At 39.8% G+C, this 18,619-nt stretch overlaps 1 protein-coding gene across 6 annotated transcripts in view; it reads left to right on the top strand.

The window, feature by feature from the left end:
- LOC149203713 (uncharacterized) overlaps positions 1–18,619 on the top strand; it is a 554,312-nt gene that overhangs the window by 44,526 nt on the left and 491,167 nt on the right. For all 6 annotated transcript variants that reach the window (XM_089403546.1, XM_089403545.1, XM_089403544.1 and 3 more), the window contains exons 3-6: positions 2,262–2,960; positions 15,656–15,799; positions 16,081–16,179; positions 16,434–16,559. In XM_089403546.1, coding sequence (XP_089259672.1) covers positions 2,262–2,960; positions 15,656–15,799; positions 16,081–16,179; positions 16,434–16,559 — 1,068 coding nt within the window. The remainder of the gene's footprint in view (positions 1–2,261; positions 2,961–15,655; positions 15,800–16,080; positions 16,180–16,433; positions 16,560–18,619) is intronic.

The following is an 18,619-nucleotide window of genomic DNA, read 5'->3' as shown; positions in this document are numbered from 1 at the left end:
GGTCCCAACTTGCCTAAGCTTGTTACAAATTTCATCATGCTAGTGACATTTAGTACAATTTCCCTGCAAGGGTGCGGAATTTGAGAGAGAATGTAGAGAGAGGAGAGAGAAAGGGGCATAGCTGCCTTGCTGACTTCTGAACTTTCGAAAATAAAATGATGAGTGCCCTGTACATTGGGCCATGGGGTCTTCAGATTCTGCTAGGTACAACTTAGCAGATAATACTACCCATCTCTTCCAACTGCTCCATAACTTCCTGATGTTTGAATTCCAACTCATCTTTCCATTCTTCATTCTGGTTATTGTTTACCAGTGCTTCTTTAACAGATTCCATGGTCCACTCAGTAAGCTTGATTATAGCATCATTGAATTTGTCCTTTGGTTTAATCCACTGACCCAGCAAGATGTCCTGAAAGGCTGAATGTGAAAGCCCAACTCCTTTGCTATTTTTTAAAGGGTTTTTCTCCAAATGGTATAGCCTGGGTACCAGGGAAAATGATTTACTGGTTTGGCCTGAGGGATTTGCAGTGATCCTGATATTGGCTTCCTTTTCTTCCCCTTTGACTAGGATCCGTCTTTGTGTCGGGGATTGAATCCCTACATGTCAAAAAATGTTTTTTTAAGATATTATTCACCTATTAGTTTTGGTTTCTTTACATAATCATGCTTGTCCTAGGATGCAGATGCATTGTCTTTTAGGCCTTTCCCTTCTCTTACCCCCTGTAATGAAACCCCCAGGAAACCTGCCAAATTCTTTGTCCATGTTGATCCACAAGCACCTTCTTTACTTGATGGCATAAAAATATTTGTTGGATGTGGAGACATGGAGAGACTGAAGAGAAAACTGAAGTCCCTACCACCAGGCAACTAAAAGATAATGAAAGCCTGAAACCAACATATCCTGAAGCAGGATTACAGTTGCAGAGATATCTTATCCAGAGAGATAACTTGTGAGAAGAAAACATTGAGAATGAGAGACTTTGAAGTTTGACTCCGAGGCCTGATATCTCCAGTAGAGCCAGAAGGGCCAACTGACAATCTGTCTGGAAGCAGACCAAGGCCTGCTGGAATGGTTAAGGAATCTATGTGAACTTCTGACTGAAGGACATCCATTCACACAGTAAGCAAAGAATGGTTGGTACTGAATCTACAAAGATGTTACTTGCTAGATGGATCAAGAAACCCCCCTCATTCTACCATCATCAGTTTTTTTTTTTTTCTTCAAATCATGCTCATTCTTGAAACATCATTCCTATCCACTCTGTTGATATTATCAGCACTCCAATGATAACCATAATTTTGGAGGGTGTTTGGAGGGGTGCAGCATTTTTCTTCATTAAGGAATCCTGAGACACTTATCAGGGTCTCTTGGCTCATTGTATCCAAATGGCATTCTCTTACCTGTCCACTGTGTCCATGATTTTGGTGCCATATGGGAACTATTGAAGCTAGCTTGCTATTTTTTCTAATGTATTGTGTAGGCAAAGCAACTTTGCATTGGAAATTGGGCACCCCATCTTAGCCATGTGTACAGTGCTTTTCTTTTGGGGCTAAAGATATGAATGTGGAATGATTGTTGATTGTTGGGAAAACACTCTACAACTTTGAACTTCCTGAGAAATTCAAAGGAGTTCTAGCGCCTCTGTTATAATCATTCTTTTCAGTTGGAAAGCCATCTAGTGTGGGGGTGACATCATAAGATGTCGTCCTGGATTTCTTTTCCATGTATTTGTTGGATTTGAGGAGATAGATGTACTTGTATCTATTTCATTCAATTACTCCCTTTTTTCCTTATTGTTTCTCTGTGGACTCAATAGTAGTTTCTTATTGACCTTCATATCTCCTTTTGCTTTGTTATTATTGAGGTTTGACGCACGTTGGTATTAATAATATTGTTTTATCTTATCTATACTAAAAAAATGTCCTCCCACTTGATCTCCTTTTGAAAAATCAGTTGTTTCAATGTGATTCCGTTTTCAATTTCATCATACCTTTTGCTTTATGGAATTTTAGATCTGTCCAGTTCAACTTTAAGTTTCCTTCTACAAAAAAAGTATGAAATTACTTTTGCAAATATATACGTCCAAATGTCCTTTATGGCTTAATTATGTTTAAGGAAGAATTTGTCATCAGTTTTATATTATGGCTATCTGCATGCGTTCTAGCACTTATGGCTTTGTTCTCTCCTTTTGTCTTATCTTCTAGTTCACATCATCTTTTTATGGGGAACTACTGTGAGCCTCATTTCTTTCTTTTGACAGGAAGGAGTGTATGTGCAAAGTACCATAGAGAGTGTTATGGAGAATGAGGACGGGCGACAATTGTTAGTGGAAGCCTTAGTTCTTCTTGGAGTTCTGTTACTCTTGATGGAGCACCGTTTAAATGGTGGTGTGAGGGAGCGACTGCTTGTTGCATTTTTTCGTACCAAGCGTTCTTCAGAAGTTTCAAATATTGATCTGTTATGCACGTTATGTCGTACTTTTTCTCCTGTATCTGCCTCACCTTTATCATCTGTAACCACTTTTGTTCCTTTTCGTCAAGCTTTCCCATCACCAGTGACGCCAACTATGATTTTAATTCAAAAACCAGAAGACTTGTTTGGAAGGTTCCCTATATGCAAACCAATTGTGGATGTACTGATTAGTCACTTGCGCACAGATGACTTGTACAATCAAGTTCGCCACTATCCAAACCCCGATCAATGGAGTACTGCATTGACATCACAAGCTGGCTGTATATTTATACTATTGTGTTATTCTCCAGAACTTCTTACCAATGGATATGTAATGAGGGAAATAGTGGAGAGATATTTTAAAGATAACTGGATCCTTCCAGTTTTCATGGCATTCACTGTGGATCTGTCTTTTTCATGGGAAAGATACAAGGCTGCAAAGGTTGCATTGTCCTCTACTCTTGCACCAGCAACAATTCGTGATCTTTCTGACAAACACTACTCCAAGGTTAGTTATGGTTGCAGGACATGCATAGATATTCATTACAAATTTTAATATCTTTTGCTTGCTTTCTACCTTTTAGGTGTTTAATGAATTGTATATGCGAAAAATGATGATCTATAATCCTGAGTATATTTGTTGTTAAAGGGATGGTAAAATCCCAACTTATCTTCTCCTTTATCATTTGTTATTTTGCCATGAAAACTCCAGGTAACCACTCTTAAGAAAGTAGGATAAAGCAAATATTAGTAGTACTGGTCAAATGTTTGATGCGTTTGGTGTCTCTGTTATTTGCATTCAGCTACTCATGTTTCTTGGGGAGAAGGAACAGAACATTTGTAAAAGATCTGAATTACTACTCATGTTTCTTGGGGAGAAAGGAACAGAATATTTGTAAAAAATTTGAATATGACTTAAATGCTATCTCAGACTTTGATGAGAACCACAGTAACCTTAAATCTACATTATTACTTATAATCACTGCACCAAGGATTTTGTAGGAGCTTTTCATAGTTTTCTTGAGTACTATACCTTTCCTATGTCATAACCTTTTAAAATAACATCAAATACTTAGTGTCAGTATTGGAAGGTTGACATTTTGTGGACGCCTTGTACATTCTATTCAAACGTTACACCTCAACTTTGCAAAATGCTAAATGACATGAATTTTGTGCTCCTCCAAAATCCCTAATATTGTGTACCTGGCAAAAATATTTGAAGATGTGCAAGGAGATTTTTTGACACATGTTGTAAACCTAAAAATTGGATTGTAAGGCCACCAATAGGAGGTTCACCTTGTTACCTCCCAGGTTCTCACTTGGTGGAAAAGCCCTAAGCATACATTGTGAAACCCCAAACTTAGGCAAACTACCCACTGCCACCTCAATAGTCTTGCCCTTCTCACTTTAGGCTAGAAGGGCTCTAGTCAAGGTGAGATTTCAAACATTATGCCAAAAAATGGTACGCCTCAACTTTGCAAAATGTTAAATGACATGATTTTTGCACTCCAAAATCCTTAATATTGTTTAATGTGGCAAAAAGCTTTGAAGATGTTCGAGGAGATTTCATGACATCTTGTTGAAAACTTAAAAATTGGTTTGTATGGTGACCAATTCGAGGATCACCTTGTTACCTCCCAAGTACTCAATTGGTGCAAAAGTCCCTAAGCATATGTTGCAAAACCCCAAGGGCATCTTAAATGACCTCAACTTTGCAAAATGTTAAATGACATGAATTTTGTGCTCCTCTAAAATCCCTAGTATTGTGTACCTCGCAAAAATCTTTGAAGACTTGCAAGGAGATTTCTTGACACATCTTGTTGTAAACCTAAAAATTGGATTGTAAGGCCACCAATAAGAGGTTCACCCTGTTACCTCCCAGGTTCTCACTTGGTGGAAAAGCCCTAAGCATACATTGTGAAACCCAAAACTTAGGCAAACTACCCACTGCCACCTCAATAGTCTTGCCTTTCTCACTTTAGGCTAGAAGGGCTCTAGTCAAGGTGCGATTTCAAACATTATGCCAAAAAATGGTACGCCTCAACTTTGCAAAATGTTAAATGACATGATTTTTGCACTCCTCCAAAATCCTTAATATTGTGTAATGTGGCAAAAAGCTTTGAAGATGTTCGAGGAGATTTCATGACATCTTGTTGCAAAATTTAAAATTGGTGTGTATGGCCACCAATGCGAGGATCACCTTGTTACCTCCCAAGTTCTCAATTGGTGCAAAAGTCCCTAAGCATATGTTGCAAAACCCCAAGGGCATCTTAGGAAAACTACCCATTGTCTCCTCAATAATATTGCCTTTTCCACCCTAGGCTAGAAGGATTCTAGTCAAGGGAGGCTTCTTTATGCTTAAGTGAGCTCAATGTGTCATAGTATGGAGTGGGAGCAACAAAGAGCTTAGAAAACAAAAATGGTTTTGAGATTTTATAACTTTTGGGTGATGGATGAAAGGGAAGATCAGTGCCTTATCTATTTGGCTGTGGGGTCTAGTTAGGGTCTTCTAGAGGATTGTTCTTGCTGAATATTAGGGGGCTGTAGGAAGCCAAAGTGACGTGTACAACAAAAGCGCCAATTTAGGCATTGAGATCACAAATTCCATGGGGGATAAGGTCTATCAAAGATCCACTTGTCAAGACAACACTAAGGGCGGTGCCTACATAAAGATTGTTTATAGATGCAATGAATCTAATGATTTCAAATGCATAATGTGAGCAACATAAAAGGAATTAAGGAATAGAAAAGTGTCTATCACACCCAACTCTTTCCAATGTAGCAACCTTTCTCCTCTATGGTCTGTGTGTTGGCTCTAGCACCCACAAACCTACAAAGATAGCTTCCAATGATGCTCTAAGAACAATGTGCCACACATTAACAAAGAATTATAATTGTCACCATAGGATAAGATAAGATAGTTTTATTAATGTCCAACGAATGACCATAAATAGGTGAATGGGACAGAAGGATACAACTAGTACGAGTGCAATGTGAGTGTGCAAACACAACTCCTAGAAAATGCAAAGCTAAATCTAAGATATAATGAAGTAAAGAAGGATAGAATAATAGAACAACCTCATAAACATGTATATAACCAGATCGTAGAGAAGGATAATTTAATAAGTCCAGGGCTGGAGGTTGGTGATGTCAAGAGTGCTAGAGTTTGATAGCTAACGATGAGGGGGTGACATTGGCGCTGACTTGTTATCAAAGTCGTATGGATCCAACGAGGAGTTTGGCTGCATGATCCTGAGGGGGAATAAAGCTTAGATAAATAATAAAGCATTTTATTCCAAAGCTTGAAAGCTCTTTCATTCACACCTTACAAATGGAGTGAGTACACCTTTATATAGGTTTAAACTCTATCTCTTTTTACAACTAGCTTAGATCCATCTTAACTCTGGATCTACCAAGTCCTGAGAGGGATCAAATCTCTCAAGATGCAAACCTCTTTTTGATTGCAAAACTTCAGGAAGGTTTTGCACCTTTAGAGATTTGATTCCTCTTGACGCTTGGTAGATCTAGAGTTGAGATGGATCTATGCTGGTTCTTAATAATATTATTTGCATTTATATAAAGTCCACATCTCTATATATAGAAATATTCTAATTTTTAATTTTATTACAATCATGATAATACATATTGTTACATATTTGCGTGGCATTTTTCTTTGACATATTTTATAATTTTTATAATTTATTTTTTTAATGTTATATGCATAGCATTGATGATAGATAGATAGATATATAACTTACTTTTTTTTTATTGTAAATATTGAATTCTTATATTCTTATTAATTAAATTTAAATATGAGGTTCTCAGATGGATCTTAATTTATAGCTACTATTTATATATTATCTGTATTTCAAATTTTTATATTTAGAAATATTTGTATTTTTAATTATACGTTTATTAATTAAATTTATTAAGTTTTTATGCGTTTATTAATTATATGTTCTGAAATATCATGGTCATGAATATGAGCTATTATTATTTAAATTTATTTTAATGTGATATGCATATTATGATTTTTTTTCTTTGAAAAACTTGTTTGTAATTTTATTAATCAAAACAAAATTAGAATGTAACAAATTGCTGAGGAGATGACATGACGCCTAGAAACCTGTATTACCTGTTGACCAACTTTTACCAACCATAACTTGAGCATGCCTTCACCAATTGGAAAAATTCCACATGGCATTCCATCTTCTCATTAGGCTCTGCAATATAGGACCAAGTTGACTTTTTGACTTCCAAGACCACTTTGCATTGGGAAGCATGAACTACCTTCGAAAGCAAGAAATGTTGCTAATTGTGAGACTGCCATGTGATGAGAAGCATCTAAGGAATACGACACCAAAGACAAGGCCACCTATAGACTCAATAGGCTCATAACCATGTTGAAAGATGAAGGTGCAAAAGACATGGGCTGGACTGTCCCGTACATTGGCGATCACTCTTACAAAAGCAATGCTCCTCTAAAACCATGATTCCCCATGTAAGCCCGTCCACGGTTCTCCAATCCTATCCAAGATGAAAGGAACACAAATGAACTTAAAAGGATCAGCCATGGATTGACCAACATAAGGTCGAGGATACCTAATATAGGACCTCGTAGTGTTGTTAAAAGGCTTTAACTTGTGACCTTGGGCTTACACCTGGGTAAAAAATGCTGCAATAGATATATATGTACTTGTGCTAGTATAAGGGTTAATAGTACCAAGTGGGATTTGATCCCTTGACCTCAACAATTCAGTTTCCAACTTGTTGAAAATTGCATTATGTTGTTGGCAAAAGGCTTTGGTGTGATCCTAAAGGGTATATGCAACTGTTGAAGTTTCTAAGTTTACTTAGTTAGAAACCCTCCATGTACTTTATCTGATTTATTCCTACCTACTTGTTATTTTACTTAACAAGTTATTTACAATGTAAATACTGAAAATAAACACTAGTGCATGCTCAACATATTACAGATCAACAACTAAAAGAAACAGAAACAAACACGACATATGGCACCATTATTTTTGGACTAATGTCCTTAGAAAAACCCAATGTGGGAAAACCTGTGCAACTATCTGAGGGTTTTCTTATTAAGCAATATTAGAGTACAATCTGGGTGTCGAAATTGGCCTACCCAACAGAGAATTTTCTTGGCAGTAATACCTCTCAGTTTCTGACAAATCTCCTAGTTGAAACCCCGGATAATCCTTCTGGCAGCTACTCAGCACAAATTTGCCCCAGAAACCCCAGCGTCATCGTCTCTCTGGATTGCGTCAACCCCTCTCTGCCTCACGTTGGACCTGCGTCACCTCGGATGGGTTTGCGTGAGCCCTCTGGCCCTCTGCGTTAGAAACGCTGGCCTCTCTGAGGCTTTGCGCAGCTCCCAGCTGCCTCTGCGTGGCCCTGCATGAGCCTTGGTTGGCTCTGCGTCACTCCCCTTGGCTACTGCGCTGCTCTCCCGACACTATCTCTGCCTCTCTGTCTCTCTGTACTCAAATGCCCCTCAGCTGCATCTCCCGACCACTAATTCTATCTCTCTTAGCAAACCCCGATTTAGAGAATAGAATGACTGATCACTCTGGTGTGCTCTCCAAGTGACCATCAAGCCTCCTCTTATTCTTTTCTTGTTGACATATCAACGACCGAGATTAAGTCCCTAATCAACGACTAAGATTAGATCTGGCTTGATCCATGTCTTTTGGACCATTCTAACACAGTTTCATATTAATACAGATTAATATTTTATTTTCCCTAAGTTTAGACTTAGGGACTCCATTAAAAATATTAATTATTTTAATATCTCCTGAACTGTTTAGAATCTGCCCAAACCCTTTCTCATGTGCCCCAACCTTTCCACCAAATTTCGTGGCTAGAGCACATTCGATGCTACCCCAAATCAACACTCCCTCTTAGCAAGGATTGTGCTCTAGCAATACTCCTCACTGAGTATTACTCTTATCATCTAGAATCAGTACCTGTGTTGATGCTAGGCCTTCTTGCCCAACATCCTCTACACTGCTACATCCTGTACAGCTACCCATGGTTCTGCCACTGCCACACCTACATCTGTACGACAACTCCCTCTGCATCTGTGCTTCTGCTGGTCCTTTCTCCCAGCACTGCATCCGCACTGCACCTCCTCTCATCATGCTACATCGTGCTGCCCACTGTTGCACTGCAACTCAGTTATTGAGAAGTAAGTAATTAATCTCCCAATCTGACCTCCCTGTTGGGCTAGAGACACCCACTGATGCTAAAGCTCCCTCTACTGCTGACAAGTGCTCCCTCTCTAACCTCTGCACTGCTGCAACAACTCCCTGCATCTTGCACTGTTGCACACCTCTTTGTGCCATCCTGCACTGGCGCAACACTCCTGTGCCTCTCGCACTGCTGCAGCTTGCTAGCCTCGTGCTATCTCGGGACCCCTGCACTGTAGCCCTCTCTGCTGCTTCATCCGCATCCATCTCTACCCAACTCAGACAGTCCTGCTACTCCTCTACAGGGCTCTCGTAGCAAGGTCTAATCCAAGAGGCTGGGTACCTCGAGGACCCTGCCCCTCATCGCCTGGAGTCCACCTGACTACAGCTTGATGTCTCCCCACTTCTGCTCAAGTGGTGCGTGTGCACTCATGGCATAGTCATCGTCTGTCAAAACTTCCTTCTCTGCTCGAGCTGGCGCTGCCTTAGTCTCGGAAGACTCTCCCTTACTCTTCTTCCTTGGACACTGGGTCGCATAATGACCCAACTCTCCAGAGTGGAAGCACTTGATTTTGGAGAGATCTTTCTTCTTCCGCTTCTCTTGCTTTCCCTCAGATGCTAGGGCCACATCTTCCTCCTCCTGCTTGACTTTGGTCCCCTTGCTGCTGCTACTTGTTTTCGACTATCGTCTGATCTCTTCCTGGCGAAGAGCTGCCCACATCTCGTCCCAAGGTGGGAGAGTCCCTCTGCCCAGTATACTCTGGACAAACACTTCCCAGTCTTCTGAGACAACATTCAGGGCTGTCCTCACCATCAGCTCCTGATCTGGTGTTGCCTCTATAGTAGTCAACTGATCTCGGATCTCATTCAGTCCTCTGAGGAAGGTGTCAATTGATTTTCCCTTCTTCATCTAATACGACCTCAACTGATTCTCAAGCAGCATTATTCTCTGCACAGAAGTATGCTGGTACAGCTTCTTGAGAGCCTCCCACATCTCAAATGTCGTTTCCTTCTCGGCTATGTGTGGTACTACATGATCCTTGACCCCGTCAAGGATAATGCTCTTGGCCCTCGCCATTGCCTCCTCGTACTTGTCATTATCATTGGGGTCGACTGGGATAGCTATTACCTTCAAGGCAAAGTTCTTGACACGATTCCTGTCAAGTACGGATAAGATTTTGGCCTTCCAGACTGCGAAGTTTGATGCTCTGTCTAGTCTATCCTGGTCTCTTACTCCGTGTAGTGCCATGATGCTCCTCTACTTCCCTCCTGGAAGTTCTCTGTTCGACTCCTCTGAGTCTCTACTTCTCGTCTGGAAGTTCTCTTTTGGACTCCCTCTGAGTCCCGATTTCCCTCTTGGAAATCCTTCTGCCGCTGTCGAGATGCCCCCTACTCTGATCGTCTTGTGCAACTGCACCACTGATCCGGGTTCCTCGGCTAGAAACCCTCGGTAGCAACTCCTCCGGGCTTGCTCTGTCAGGTACTGTTCTGACTACAGTACCTCAACAACTCCACTTTGCAATATTCCCGCAACCTTCTAAACCCCAGCAACCCGAAGGTGAGAGCTCCTAGGCTTTGCGCAATCTCGGCACCAGCAACCCGGCCTCCTCAGCCAACTGCGTCAGCCCTCCCAACTACTACGTGGCTCTGCGTGAGGCTTCTTTTGCCTTCCTTAGCCTTTGCGCTGCCTCTTCTCGACTCGCCCTTGATGACGCATGCACTGCGTCACCCTTCCTTGTTGCTGCTTTGCTAGAAACAACTTCTGTCACCTCGGGACAATTGTTTTCTGCTGCTATTGCTCCGCTTAGATGATGTCCTTTAGTCCTCCTGTGATCTGCAATCATGCTCTGATACCATGTTGAAGTTTCTAAGTTTACTTAGTTAGAAACCCTCCATGCACTTTATCTGATTTATTCCTACCTACTTGTTATTTTACTTAACAAGTTATTTACAATGTAAATACTGAAAATAAACACTAGTGCATGCTCACATATTACAGATTAGCAACTAAAAGAAACAGAAACAAACACGCCATATGACACCATTCTTTTTGGACTAATGTCCCCTGAAAAACCCAATGTGGGAAAACTGGTGTAGCTATCTGAGGGTTTTCTTATTAAGCAATATCAGAGTACAATCTGGGTGCCGAAACTGGCCTACCCAATAGAGAATTTCCTTGGCAGTAATACTTCTCAGTTTCTGACGAATCTCCTGGCTGAAACCCCGGATAATCCTTCATGTAGCTACTCAGCACAAATCTGCCCCATAAACCCCAGCGTCAGCCCCTCCCCGCCTCACGTTGGCCCTGCATCACCCCGGATGGGTCTGCGTGAGCCCTGGGAGGCCCTGCGTGAGCCCTTTGGCCCTCTGCATCAGCAACGCTGGCCTCTTTGAGGCTCTGCGCAACTTCCGGCTGCCTTTGCGTGGCCCTGCATGAGCCCTGGCTGGCTCTGCGTCACTCCCATTGGCTACTGCGCTGCTCTCTCAGCACTATCTCTGCCTCTCTATCTCTCTGTACTCAAATGCTCCTCAGCTGCATCTCCCGACCACTAATTCTATCTCTCTTAGCAAACCCCGCTCTAGATAATAGAATGATTGATCACTCTGGTGTGCTCTCCAAATGACCCTCAAGCCTCCTCTTATACTTTTCCTACTGACATATCAACGACCGAGATTAAGTCCCTAATCAACGGCTAAGATTAGATCTGGCTTGATCCATGTCTTTTGGACCATTCTAACACAGTTTCATATTAATACACATTAATATTTTATTTTCTCTAAGTTTAGACTTAGGGACTCCATTAAAAATATTAATTATTTTAATATCTCCTGAACTGTTTAGAATCTGCCCAAACCCTTTCTGGGTATTGGAGATGTTATGTGCCCCAACCTCTCCACCAAATTTCGTGGCTAGAGCACATTCGATGCTACCCTAAATCAACAGTAACATCTTCTAGTCTCTTCACTCCTAGATTGAGAGTGCTAAGGCACTATTTGGATGGTCATTTTGGAGCAGATTTGCTGCTGTCTTTGCAGATTTTATGGTCCATAGTCACAGGAAAATAAGAAAAATAACATTAGAACCCCTCTAACCAAAAATCCAATCATAGAAATAACTTTAGATCTGGTTAGCATATTTTTAGTACACTCATTTTGACTATTTACATTGATATATCTTGTGCATTTGAGTGTTATATCTTGCTGGTTGTAAGTATTCTTTGCATATTTGTACATAGAAACCAGTGGGACAACAAGCAATTAACTCCACCACCTCATGCATAGACTCCATTTAAGGCACTAGTCTTCATTTGGTTGGGTGAGGTATCAAACAGGAATCCTCCCATAGCCTTCTCGAGCGAAGTTGGGCTTAAAGAGTGGGGATTTGGGATAATGTGATAGTGACCTCTCATCTTGCATGTGCTAATGATAGTGAGTTGTTAGGACCTTAACAACCTTGCTAAATTGATTGGTAACAAGAAGAAACCAAGGATTTTTCACACCATAGTCCATGCAATGTGTAGTCATTGCTATAACTACATATGTTAATAGGCAAGTGAAATGTGGACGTGAATCCAAGCTTTCTAAGGAAGTGCTCGTACATATTAATGTTTCTTGATGATTTGTTTTTGTGATGTGAAGAGAGAGTCTAAGTAGTCAACTTCCTCACCTCTGTTTTTTCATTATTCAAGAATTTATAAAACCCCAAACACTAACAATAATTTGCAACTATCTATACATCATTATCGACACCTTTTCGACGTATTTTTTGAATAAAATATATCTTATATTACAATGAATATTCAATTACATTACATCAGGTTTTATAATACGGGGTTGAAGGGCTCTACTTATGAGGCACTCTCTTCCCAAATAGGCAAGTGCCTTGTTACCCCTCATATTGGATGAAGCTTTTACTTGTGATTTTCATCACAAAACTTATGATTTCTATCACTGGGATCGCGCTTGCACAATGCAAATGCTGGATTGGGAGTGCATGTGTGCTTTGGATTAGCTCAGTGGGTTAACTCAAGTGATTGAGGGAACCGAGTTACAAGTAGGAGGTCACGGGGTTAGGTCCCTAGGTTGGTTGCCCTTGTGGTATTATTGGGCCTCATTGAATGCCCCTGTTGGGTTAGGTTTCCAATATTGCAATTAGTCAGTTTACTCCGGGTACCATCCCCAAAATGAGGGGAAGTACCCCTAGAGTTTCCTTGGGGTGTGTATTCCATTGAAAAAATGTTTGCTTTGGCTTAGAGTCGATGCTTGGGTGGTTGCTAGAAGGTGTTTGATGAGGTTTTGTCATGTGCTAATGTTCTTCTAGTTGGTGAGTTGGTATGCTTGGAGTTTCATGAATGGTTTTGCTGAGCATTAATATATTTATTTACCGTTGGTGCATTTCATGGAGTGGAACCCATCAGCTTAGGGTCTCCCGAAGTTTCAAATGTTTACAATTTGCTCCTTGGTTTGATGATAAAATTAAAGAGTGCTTTACCATAGGTTTTAAGTTTTTTGTTATGGTAATGATGTACCAATCTTCATGGAGGTTGAGTGATCTAGCACTTCAACACTTGTTGCAAGGTTTTGGTAGGATTATTGATGCCTTTGTGTGGTTTGAAGCCTCCTGGATGGAACACCCTAGGAGATATGGGTGCATTTCACACATTTACCATCTTATGGTATGTTTAACGTCCCTTGGTTGAGCGCTCCCTTATGGTACACATGTTGAGGATGATTTTGGGGGGTGTTTGACTTTGTTTTGATCACATGGAGGCCTAGTATTGGAGTTCCCTAGCTCTTTTTCTTGGTTTATTTCTTTGGAAAAGTTTTTGAGATAAACCATGGTTCTCTTTAGAGTGCCCTGCTTCTAGGCACATATTTTGAGGCATCCTTGCACTAACATTATTTTATTGCTTGAAAAGTGGCACACTTTTCTAGGGCACTCCTTGTATTAGGTGCGATGATTTCGCATATAGAGGAATATTTTGATGAGGGGTGTAACTACCTTTGCTCACTTCCCTAAGGTGCCCTGCTCTGATGCTCATGGTTTTGAAGATTAGCTCATAGTTTGAAGATGGTTATTCATGGATCTAACAAACTTGGCACACTTCACTATGTGACTCTCTTCTTTGGGATTACTTTATTATTGGTTGAAGGGATTTGTAGCAACCTTGGTACATATCTCTAGGGTGCACTCCTTATGTTGCTTCTTCAAAAAGGTTAACATAGCACATTCTTTAATGATGACTCATCTAGTCAAAGTTTATTCTATTATTTCCTTGTCAAAGTGGCTATTCATGCACATTCTTCAAAGGTGGCTTCATGAATATTTTATTGTTGGTTAACTCCTTGAACGTGAGAGATCTCTGTTTGAAGGGCACACATTTGGAGAGAGTTATTTATTATTTCTTAGGTTGTTGCTTGGTCAACCCTCATCCAAAGGAGGTACCCTACCTTCGAGCTCTCTTTTTGGAGGTAGTTGCTAACTAACACCATTATTTTGTTAATGTGAAATTGTCTCATGGAGTTAGTTACTTGAGAACTCTATATGCTGTCTTACTTGGAGAAGAGGATGATTATTTTATTTTTTATTCTAGGAGAGGAATGTGGATATCAACAACTCATTTCTACTTTTACTAAGAAGTTTGTTGAGGAGGTGAAAATTGTAATATTTTGTGTATTCCATGGAGAACTAATGGATCTAGGAAGACAATTACTTGTTTATTGTAAAAGGATTTAAATTCAAACCTATATAAGGGTTTGCTTCTCCATTTGAGAGGATGGTTGGATTTGGGGACTTTTGCCTTGAGCTTTGTTGAAGATCTTGAAGGCAATGTAAGCAAGGAATTTATCTTTTGATGTATAATATATTTGGATTTTATTTGTTGAATGATAAGGCTGAAATGTTTTGCATCAAATGTATTATCAAGGGCTAGAAACATAGGAAACATTATTCCTCATTAGGAATATTGCGCCTCTGTTAAGAGGAAATGTAATTGTGATTCATTCTCCCTTTAAATCCTTGTGTTTGTTGCTTGAAGAGAGAATATTGCCTCCACCTATGTCTGAAACTATCCACAACTTTGGGATCCAACTAGGAGTGACCTCTAGTGAGATGCCTCTAATCTTCTTTGGTTGAAGCTATCTCTTCAAAAGCTTAGTTGAAGCTTCGTCCAAGTGATCCCTTACAACAAAATGATGAAGTAGACTAACACCTAGTCCACCTTTATATGGGCGTGTAGCCCCTTAATGGATTGTCCTTCCAATTTCTGTTTGATCGTACTTATTATGGAAATATTTTATATTGTCTGATTACAACATAAATCAAGAAAGAAAAATATAGGAAAATCTAACCCAAACAAAGGATTGCAAAACAAGTTCTTTATTATGGCATAACTCAAGGAGAGGCCAGCCTTTATAGTTTTTTTTTTTCATGGCTAGATACTGGCTAGTTTCACCCCCCTCTATGAAAATGATTGACTTGTCATCCACATGTCAAAGATTGAGTAATATATTTTGATAAAAATATTTAATTACAATGCCTTTTTCCCACTTTGGGAAGTTGACTTGGTTCACGAGTCCCTTGAGAGTACAACATTTCACTTGCGTTTGACTCAAAAGTTGAAGAAATGAGGATAAATTTCCCAAAAATTCCCAATGATCCCCTTGGATGCTCAATGTCCCACTACAATGGCTACTTGGTGGCTTGACTTGGTCCATAGTACCATTGATTTGCTCGAGGAAGAGTCGACTTGATTGAAGGAAGAATCTGTAAAGACATCTAGCAAGTCATGAACTTATATGTGCCATTTCAGTCAAGAAAAATATGAGACTATGCTGGGATCATGCCAGAAAGTCTCAATGAAGAGACATAGTTTTCCTGGTAGGAAGGCCTTAGTAGACTGCATTTTTTATGTTTCCATGACTGACAAAGCCATATCTATTATGTGTGCTTTTGCCACAGCAATGAATAAAACTCTTCAGGTAATGCTATTTTCTTTTGCAGGTTAAGAATTTGTTAATGGATTTGAGGAGTCTTCTGTCAGACGGTGTTTTAAGCCAAGATTATGTTATGAATAATACTCAATATCTTCTTTCTTTTATGAGGAGCTGTAATGTCACTCTTCGCTGGCTTCTACTACATCGATCTGTAAGTCATTCTTGAATTTGCTTTTTAACTTATGTTTTTGCTTGCCATTATAATTAACAAAGTCTAGGATGCTAAGACCAAAATGGTTATTGATGTTAATCTAATTTGATTAATAAGCAAGGAACAGTTTTTCTTATTGATTCAAATGCTATTGACAGAAGTGGCAATACATATTAAGATTATGTATACTGACATAATTTGAGCTATTTATTATGAATGGAATCACCCTTTTAAGGGATTTCCTTTTTTGATTGGTTCAATGTCAAATGTTCTAAATGCAGACTGTGAACAAAAAAATTCGAGACTCTATCATTGCTGTGGGAAATAGTCACAACGTGGGTGAAGATGAGTTGCTGTCACTGTTCTTAGAAACTGCAAAGGTAATACCTACCTTGTTAAGTAAGTTTATGAAGACTATGAATAACTACCATCTTCTGGTCTTTCGGCAAGTTGTAATTAGATTAGTATGGTCCACATTATGGTTTGATTAGTATGGTTTATTGTATGTTTCTTTTTCTGTTTTAAATTTGTTCATAAATTACTTTGTTGTACCCTAGTTTGTAACATTTATAAAGGAATGCTGTTATTCTGTTGATAGAAAATTGATCAGTACACGTGTTCTTTTGGTTTGCAGCTAGAGTTTGAATTAAAACAGGTATATACTGAACTTCTGGAATACAAGGAAGCTCACTGGCAACAGTGCAGGTCTCGTGCTGCAGAGTGCATGCAGGAACTCTCTGATTTCTTCTCTGGATCTAAAGTAAGAAACTTCTTCTATTTTTTTAGCTCTCCTTTTCTTGTATCATTTTCAGATGCTTGAATTTTCTTTGAGGCCCTATGGGTTATCGATTTCAGGCCTTCCTGTAGAAAAAATTAAAGAATAGTGTTGTAAAACCATCCATCTTGCCGGACTGTTCTGAAGCTAAATGAACCCTATACCATATACCTAGAATATCTATGTAGTATTAGGTGACCTATTCATATACTGAGACTCCCTCCATCGGTGAAAGTCCATAAAGATCAGGGCGGGTTTGGCTGTGGTGACAGTGGACCATCACCCCATTGTTGTCTCTAGGTCTAATATTAGCCTTGTAGGGTATCCCTCTCCAAGGCTTGCTAGATTTTGCGCAACACTACTCATCAACAAACCAATGCTCATCACCTTCATTGCAAGTACACCATATATGAGCAATCAAATGAAATATACCAATGTACAATATGCATATCAAGCCTCATAAGCATAATCATCAATGTGAGTGAGCTGAGCAAATGTAGGGAGTATCTTTGGCCAAATGTCCATGAGAGACCATAGATTTCATCTGTGGAATTGCTGACTGTGATAATAATCACAATTGAAAAGAAAAAATCCTTTGGTTATCCCAACATGTCAGGGGATAATGGGTCTAATTGGGCCCTTTCGCTGGGTAGGCCTATGCTGAAACAATCACTTATAACAATTTCTTCTTCCAATAGCAATCAGTTATCCAATATATTTTCAATCACCCAGTAACAGTAAGCAATTGTAGATAAAACATAAAACCATATGCACAATAGAAGACAACCAAGAACAATAGAAACACAGAGATTTGGTCAAAGACCAGGGGAAAACCCCACAAGGGGGAAAACCCTTTCCAGATTCTTCTTCTATTATATTGTCATCAAATGTTCAACAGAGTGATGCATGGTCTAGGTACATCAACAATGAATAAAGGTCAAAACCTTGACTAGCCAAATCAATCAACCAAGATCCAGTCAAATATGAGCAAGAAAGTCAAATCTGATCAAATTTGAACTCTGCAATTTTCTGTCATAGTCAACAGCAGTCAACGCTGCCCTAACCAGTCAACTGTCAATGGTCAAAGTGCTCCAAAAGGTTCGATCAAGGCAGCAAAAGGATTCAGCCTCTTTCTCTTAGTCAAACTTGGTCAAAACAGTCACAAAATTCTGCCTCAAAATCAGTCAATGTCAAGGTCAACCCTGTGGTCAAAGCTGCCTGAGGTCTGTGGTCAAGTGAGGTCAAATTGCCCAGAAAAATTCGGCCTTCTCTCTCCTGAATTTGGCCCTCAAGAACAGATCAAAATCCCAGGTCAAAACTCAAGTCAAACCAAATTGAAAACCCAAAGTCAATGCTGGTCAAAGGTATTCAAACAGAAGGTCAACGCAGTCAACAGAATGTACTCTCTCCTTCACACGTGTGAGCTCGGACCCTGCAATTTCAGACATGTACAAACCAATCAAGAGAAGAAATGAATGTGTGATGATGCCTCCAAGTGATGTGACCTTAAGTGTATTTATATGTGGTTGATGAGGTCGAATTTCCTCCTTTAAGCCGACTTGTACTTTTTGTGATGACTGGGTCCCACATTAAAATAATAATTTTCCAATGTGCAATTTAAATTCTTCCAAGGGCTAGAAGGGTCTCCTTATGGTGAAGAGGGCTTCCCCAAGGAGAGAATTTGTCCCTGAGTTGCCAAATTTCAACGCTCCCTCTCAGCGAGGGAGGAATTCCCAACTGCACCATAAGTCTCATCATCGCTGTATCATATCATATCTTGTCTCTGCTGATCTGCTGAACACTCTTGATCTAAAATCAGAAGAATCATCATAGGGGAGATAAGTCTGCCACCCTATATCCAAGGACAATAGGCGAGATACCACTTACCATAAGAGGTAAGGATCACAACCATCCTATCTGTCTGATGACAATAGGTGAGATACCACTTACCACTTACCATAAGAGGTAAGGATCACAACCATCCTATCTGTCTGATGACAATAGGCGAGATAGCACTTACCATAAGACGTAAGGATCACATCCAT

This window comes from Pinus tabuliformis, chromosome 2_1 (assembly GCF_031772625.1).
Source record: "Pinus tabuliformis cultivar Carrire ecotype Pingquan chromosome 2_1, CPIR1, whole genome shotgun sequence".
In the NCBI taxonomy this organism is placed as follows: domain Eukaryota; kingdom Viridiplantae; phylum Streptophyta; class Pinopsida; order Pinales; family Pinaceae; genus Pinus; species Pinus tabuliformis.
The sequence above is the reverse complement of the archived record's forward strand: the minus strand, read 5'-3'. Positions and strand labels throughout refer to the sequence as shown.